The sequence below is a fragment of the Haliotis cracherodii genome, unplaced genomic scaffold, assembly GCF_022045235.1.
Source record: "Haliotis cracherodii isolate W230 unplaced genomic scaffold, xgHalCrac1.p SCAF_7, whole genome shotgun sequence".
NCBI lineage: Eukaryota > Metazoa > Mollusca > Gastropoda > Lepetellida > Haliotidae > Haliotis > Haliotis cracherodii.
In genome coordinates this window covers 54,682,962-54,691,018 of record NW_027266330.1, presented here as the reverse complement: position 1 = coordinate 54,691,018, position 8,057 = coordinate 54,682,962, and the positions used below count along the sequence as shown (strand labels likewise).

Sequence of the window (8,057 nt, the reverse complement as noted above, 5' to 3'; positions counted from 1 at the left end):
ATATTTCGATAGATACTTTTAACTTACTAAACTCAGGGAATATATAAGACATATATACACTCCCTGTTAAAACCTATACCCTGCCAAAGCGTTGTTATTAGTTCATATCACCAGTGGTGAAAGTTAAAAATTATAATCCCAATCTCATTTAAATCAGACCTTAGTTCTCGATACCACTCAACAAAAGATCGGACATCGTAATCCTGGTCACGTCAGAACGACCTTTCATCCGACCAATCAGAGCGTCGCTTACCAGATCGGGAAAGTGACAGTCGGGATGTGTTTTCTGAGGGACTGCCTAAAATTCGGGCCGGGCCGGGCGAAGACGGGCGAAAGTTTTATTGGCTATTTACTCAATTATCGGGGACCATACCTACATATTACTGATGCAACATACACACTTGACATTAATGAACAATCACAAACCAAAAACGTGCACCATAAGTAAGTGATTGGGTGTAAATCACTCCAGAAAGTGGAGCTGTGTGTAAGCGTCGCTGATATAGGTAACATGTAAAAGAGCAGTCGTTAAACGAAATAGGATTTGAAACGTATTAGATACTTCTAGCTGTCGTGATACAAATTTCAATCTGTCGGCATAGCCTGTACATGTATAGGATAGTACTATATCTAAGTAAACACCACTTTATAATGTCACTGTTCATCGTGTTTTAGGCAGACACGTTGGTTGAAGTAGACCTCTTCTCCTCATACTCTTAACAGCCTCACAAGTGTTCGGTCCAACTTGGCCCGGGCTGTCAAAATCAACTTTAAACACACAGATGTATCATCAAATGTTTTTAAATCTATAGATTAGTATTATATCTACCTATATACCACTTTATAATGTCTCAGATCGCGGTATTTAAAGAAAACAAGGTGCTCAAAGTGAAGCCCTTTTCCCTCTACATTCTCAACATAGTCTCTATCAAAAGTGTTTGGCTTGTGTTGGGTCCGACTTGGCCCGGGCTGTCAAAATCCACTTTAAACACACAGATATATCATCAAATGTGTTTACATCTATAGAGTTGTATGTAACTAACATGTTTAGAGGCCCCCCAATCTTAAATCCTCGGTACTTACTTACTTAAATAAGGAATTTAACGTGCGCTTTCCGACATATGCGTATTTCGCGCACGGGCCCGCCAGGCCATTTGGTGTTTGGTCGAAAAGGGTATGTCCGAAAAGGTGAGGCAACCTAGGTGGGTCTTTTAGGGTTGTTTACTTAATTTGGAGAACAATTTTGGAATTTTGAAATATGCCATAAAATGTGTGGGGGAGATTAAAAGAAGTTTGTGTGTTTTTATAGGGTTTATTGGCAGCTTGTTTGTTGTACTTCTATTTTTAAACGCGGCCAAGTAGGCCTGTTTTGATTAGATATATGCCTAGTGCTTTAAAGGTTTTTAAGTCATTTAGGGGGTTTAGTACCGTTGCTAGTGTCATTTGATTGTTGCAATTTAGAGTGGATTGGAGTGTTGTTCTGTGTTGCTGGTAATGTGTGCAATATAGTATTACGTGTTCAGGCTTTTCTTTTAAGTTGCAGTTGGGCCATTTACCGGTTTGGTGTTTTTTTAATTCGGTGTAGGTGGGAGTTTAACTTAGTGTGGCCTGTTTGTAGTTTAGTTATTACTCTGTCAATGTTTTGGTTTTATGATGGACTTTTGGTTTTTTGACTGGCTTTTGTAGCAGGTGTTTTAGTTTGCAATCAGATTTCTGATAGTTATTTTGCCACTTTTGGAAGATTTTTTCCTTTGTGATATTTAATTTCGTTTTTGGATATTGGTAGGTTGATGCTTTCTTCTAATTTTAGTGCTGACTTGGCTGCTTTGTCTGCGTGTTCGTTGCCAAACACTCCAACGTGGACAGGGATCCAAACTATTTCTATGTCTTTACCTAGTTTACGTACATTGTTGGCGCTTTTAATTATCTGTTGTATTAGTTTTGGGCGTTTTTTGTGTTTTTGTTTTTTATGGCCTGGAGCCCACTTAATGAGTCTGAAAGGATTAGGGTTTTTTTGGTGTTTATTTATTTGATTGCTGTGCAGAACTGTTACTATCCCCATCAATTCCGCTGTGAAAATTGATTGGTTATTTGGGAGCCTATATGATTGTGTTTCTTTTTGGGGTTTGTTGATATGGATGCCGAATCCTGTGCGTTTTGAGCCCGGGTCAAAGTACCCGTCTGTGTAAATGTGACACCCAATTTGGCCATTTTTCTTGAATGTATGCTAGTGTGATGGATTTACCGGCATTTGGATCAGTTTCTTTATTTAGTCTGGTGGAGAGAGATATGTCGATTTTGGGGTTTTGGAGTTTGGGTGTGAAGGTATTATTTGGGGCTGTGTTTAACAGTAAATTATTTAGGTTGTGTGTGTTTAGGTAATTTATTATGCGTTGAGAGATTGGTGTTAATTTAGGGTTTTTGCGAGCTGGAGCTTGGAGTCTGGGGCTTATGTTAGTTTTAAGGATCTGTTGAATTTGTTGGTTTTCTTGGGTTGAGGCACAGTAATTTATTGTTAGATGTTCTCGGCGTAGATCCAGGGGTATTTCGCCTGTAGCGATATGCGCGACGTGCCATGCTGAGTGCGTTTGATTATCTTGAGTGCTTGACATTGAATTGAGTTTAGTTTATCGCTTAATGAGGAGTTTAAGGTGTTGTAGATTTGTCATCCATAGTCTATTTTTTATCTAATTAGTGATTTGTAAAGTGACAGTAGGGTCTCCTTGGAGGGCCCCTAGTTGGAACCTGTCAGGCAGCGTAGTGTGTTTAGATCTTAAGTGCATCTATTTGTTAAGTTTTTAATGTGAGCACCCCAGGTGAGGTGTTCATCAAAGATTAGTCCAAGGAATTTGGTTTCTTTTTGGAATTGTATGGGTTTTTTGTTTAGTTGTAGTTGGGAGTGTTTGCACGCATATTTCTGTGTTTGAATACTATCCCTGTGTTTTTTTCGACATTTAGTGAGAACCCCCATTTATTTGCCCATATTTGAATTTTATGTAATGCATTCTGCAGTAACTTTTGAGCCATATTTATGCTTCTAGTGCGGACCCAGAGGGCTCCATCATCCGCGTATTTGGAAGTTTGAATTTTATTGGGTATTCTCTCGTATAGGTCGTTAATCATAATGTTGAAAAGCGTTGGGCTTAGAATGCTGCCTTGGGGTGTGCCATTTTCTAAGGGACAGTGATAGCGTTTGGTCGATACCCACGGTTATTTTGCGATTAGTTAGGAAGTCTTGGATATAGTTTATTATTTGGCCTTTAAATCCTGCCTTTTTTAGTTTTGGTATTAGCCCGTTATGTCATACCATATCGAAAGCTTTTAGAGACGTCTAGAAATATGCCTATTGTGTATTGTCGGTTTAGTTGGCCCGTTTTGATGTCTTGTTCTAATCGGGCGAGGTTGTCTAAGGTTGATCGGCCTGGGGTGAATCCACTTTGATCTTGGTTTATTATATTGCTTTGGTCTAGATAGTGTTGGAGTCTGTTTTTGACCATTGCCTCCATGATTTTACATAAGTTTGAGGTTAGGGAGATTGGTCTGTAGGAGTTTGCTGGTTTGTGAGGCTTTGGTATTGGGATGACCAATGCATCTTTCCATGAAGTAGGAACCTGACCGTTTTGGTAGATGAGATTCTATAGTTTAAGTAGTGATTCCAGAAGATTTTGGGGTAGCTGTTTAATTATTTGGTATGAGGTAAGGTCAAGTCCTGGGGCTGTTTCCTTTTTTCTATTATTTAGTACATGGAGTAGTTCCTCTAGTGTATATTGTTGGTTAATTTCTAGGTTATCATCTTTGGGTAATTTGAAGAATTTATTTTGATTTTTTATTTGTTTTTGGAATTCCCCGGGGAAGTTACTATTACTACTAATGGCTGAGAAGTGGTCTGCAAGGTTTTTTGATTTTTGTTTAGGGCTTGTCGAGTTATTTATGTTCGGTGTTTTCTTTGTTTTTTTAATGCCTCGGATTGCGTGAATGGGCAAAAACCTGCTACCCCTTAAATATGGAGGTGGCTTGCACAGACAGCAGACAGACAGTCGGCGGACAGCAGACAGACAGACATCAGACGGACAACACACAGACGGCAGACAGACAGCTGATGGGCAGCAGACGGACAACAGACAGACAGAAGGGCACCAGACGGAGACAGAGAACATGGGTAGACCACCAGGTGAACACCACCACCAGCTAACAGTGAAAACGTCCCCTGTGAGGACCATAGCCATTTGAACTGTCGGGTGAATAAAACCTTTTCCTGAACACACACATACAAAGGGGCTGTTTTATTCTGTCATCATCTTCGCCAACTTGCACAGATCACGAAGTGCTCCTTGTAATGAAAACGCGATATCCATTCAGATCACTGTTCTTATCTCGTATAGCTTCACAAAGATAGCGACTTCCATTGGCCACGACCTTGTCGATCAGATAACGAAAACATTCGCGATTTCATCCCTGACACAAAAACATAGGCAATAGTTTGGGGGTTTAAAAGACATGTCAACAAATACAGGAAGCGGTAAATCACTTTCATACGAAGGTGTACCAGTCATGGATGTTGATTTTGCGAAACATTCTCTAATTGGGCTGTCGATATCTGCGATAGTCGAATGATATATAGCATAGGAAAGTGGGATTGATGTGGCAAGGGTGGCAACAAGACTTTGATAAAAAGGCTAGTGGACGCTCTTGCCTCGGGATGATGTTCTGTCACTGACATGACATCTCTTAAAGGACAAGGGCATTTAGCCACTATGTACACTCAAAACAACAAACTCTACATCGGCTTGCTATCATTTGTTTTAATTCATATCTGCTATCAAAATACAATACTGCCACCACAGCAGAGAGATTAGAGCTGCCTTCAGCAATCAACCTGTGTGAAATACTGATGGCAGCTTTACAAAATAGTGTCCACACTCTGTTTAGTTCCATATTTGTATAAGGTTGATATCCAAACTAATACAAACACAGCAGGGGTGGATCCAGCATTTTTTAAAAGGGAGGGGTCCAAATATCAAAATCCTCTCTTCCTCTCTCAGAAGTACAACATACTACATTTGGTTTTCAAAAGGAGGGTCGCAACCCCCTGAACCCCCCTTCTGGATCCGCCTTATCACAAAAAGATGTCCAACATCTTACATCAATATCATATACTCGTACATGTACACAAACGAGATGTGTATCATCTGTATAGATGAACAGTAACAGCAAAGTCTGCAGGGCAATTTGCAGTCAGAATTGGCAGGGATCATATTCTGCCAAGTCTGGAGGGCACGGGTGGCCCAGTCGTCTAAGGCGCCGCGATTTGCTGTGCAGAGTTGCGTCCCTTGGGCACGCCAGAAAGCTAATATTGTGGGTTCGACATGCCATGATATAACTGGAATACTGTTAAAAGCGGCGTTAAACCCAATTCACTCACTCAATCTGCCAAGTCTGGGAATCAAGCGAGTGAGTGAGATTAAATATAACAGCATCACTGGGATTTGAATCATTGATCAGCGGATCCTGGAAGCTAAGGGAGGTAACTCTGCATAGAAAATTGTGGACCCCAGACAACTGGACCTCCAGCGCTCCCCATATGTAGTGACGCAATTCAGATAATCAAAATGGAGTTCTAGACCAGCGGATTAGGGAGTCATTTGAATCAAATGATTAAGAATATCATGTGGACGCTAAGCAAAGATGAGTTGATTGTCCCTTACTTTGTTTCCTCCTCAGTGGTATGTGTTAGATCATTAGCAACAGGCTTGCTATAACAGTCACATTTCAAACCAACATTCAGTTCAACATAAAATCATCACACAAACACCCATATAAAGGTTAAAAGAAATATTCCATTAATATTCTTCCATTCACAGAACTGACCCGTACATCCATTATACACACAATTACACCACTGTACATTTGTTCTGACCTATGAATGACAAATCACCTCCACTATCAGCCAGCACTCTGTCCTACTGTTGGTGGCCCCGCACTAAAATATTAAAACCTGAAAAGTTCATTGACAATGGCGATCATGGTACCAATGACATGACCTTAAAATAAATAAATATGATAATATTATATTTTTATTAGAAGTTGTGTTAGTCCATTGTGAATACTCCATGGGTTTATTAATATGCTGAAAAACAAAAGCTAAAGAATATGAACATTTTGGTTTGTTGTTTTTTATTATTATTATTTTTAATATCCCTAAATATTCATGATTTCTACATTTTTGTTCAGCATCCTATGTTCCTCCATCACCTGTTAAGATATATGGATGCTTTGCAGCGTAGTAGTGACCCGTGTCTATTTTCAGTAAAGTATTGGGACACATGAAGATCTTGGGTAGAATAGGTCTTCAGCAACCCATGCTTGCCTTAGAGATGGCAATGCTTGTCTTAAGAGGCGATTAACGGGATGGGTGGTATGGCTCGCTGACTTGGTTGATGCATGTTATTGTCTTCCAATTGCGTGGATCGATGCTCATGATGCTCACTGGATTGTCTGGTCCAGACTCCATTATTTACAGACCGCCGCCATACAGCTGGAATATTGCTGAGTGACATTACATTAAACAACAACTAAACAAACAAACAGTAAGTTAGCAAAATGAGGCCGTTTATAACTCATGGCAGTCAAACGAGCTCAGCTCCCGGCATGGATTTTATGCGAACAGTACTTGTCTGCTGAGCAGTGTGTAGAACAGGTCGCAACAAGGCTAAAACATTACTACAACGTTTGTGTGATGTCACCCCAGTCGTTTGTTAGAAGACTCTTCTTTGATTTGTTGGTTAAAAAAAGTGACTTCACTGCAAAACCACCATGTGTATTCACAGGGGATTGAGGAACATGGAGCATACAAACCTATAATTTATTCAGGATAGAAAACCATCTTCTCACTGATTACTGAGTGAATGAATAGAGTGTGAGGATAGTATTTATCATGTTTTTCAAAATCCACCAAATTGTTAAGGGTAACAAATTTGGTCAAGTATTGAGGACAATATCTAAATGTCTCTTTCAGATTTCCAAGGTCACACCATATTCTCACTGATAACTGACTGAATGAATGAGTTCTTGTTTGTATCACTCCTGTACACAGCATGGCAAGAGAACACATCATCCGGATGTGAAAGGTAGATTGCTGACTACGGACTTTCTCCTCATGAAGACAACATGGTGGATGTGAATATCTGTTGGAGAATCTGAGGCAGGTTCTTGTTGTCCATACAGACGTAGGCGTGACCCATCGGGAGCTGCTTCGTCAGTCTGCAATATACCAACAATGTACACTGTAAATCTTGAAATTAATGTGTCTCCAAATTAAAACAACTGCTGACCCCTAGCGAAACATGCGACTCAATATCAATGCTACTCCCCAATCTCATTAAAATCAGATCTTAGTTCACGCTATTGCTAAACAAAGATCTGAGGACATCCCATTACGGGTCAGACCAACCTTGTGCGAACTTTGACCGACCAATGGAATTTCGCAAAAACAATAAACAGTGTTTTCCTAAAAACAACACACAGTTTTTATGTTTACTCTGTTGACTGGCATTAAGGAAGTTCAAAGGTAATAAAATAATTGAACCAACAAAAGTTCATTAATTGGTATGCGGAGAAGGTGTCAACAAACTTGTCACGAGTGGGTAGAACTCTTGACCCCAGCAGTGATAACTCACCGGATGCCCATTGTGTAATTCCTATTGTTTGAATGACATTGTTATGTACTTGTTACAACTGCTGCTAAAAAAACATGTTTGTGTTTATATTCAAGTTGGTATTTCCGCTTTCCAAAGTGTGCAGTGAGGCCGTCTTATTGTTGATAGTCATTTTAGAGACATATATGCAAGACAACTCGCATTTTTTCGCATTTAATTCACGCTCGCGTGAGAAGCACACTCTGCTAAATATTATCATGTTATACATTCATATACCGCAGGTATCCAGGTACTAGTATCTGATCAAATGTGGTTTTAATTGTTCCCCGACCAGTGGATCCGTTTGCATTCCAGTTATTGTTCTCAACTCCCTGGGGAGTATACAAACCAAGCTGCCTAGGG

General features: G+C 40.0%; 1 protein-coding gene across 1 annotated transcript in view; it reads right to left on the bottom strand.

Annotated features, from left to right (window-relative positions):
* Positions 1 to 4,796: 4,796 nt before the first annotated feature.
* The window catches only part of LOC139448618 (von Willebrand factor A domain-containing protein 8-like), a 69,102-nt gene continuing 65,841 nt past the window's right edge, over positions 4,797 to 8,057 (bottom strand). Inside the window, exon 44 of the mRNA XM_071230182.1 lies at positions 4,797 to 7,260. Within this exon, the coding sequence (XP_071086283.1) occupies positions 7,155 to 7,260 (106 nt within the window). The 3' untranslated portion in view covers positions 4,797 to 7,154. The remainder of the gene's footprint in view (positions 7,261 to 8,057) is intronic.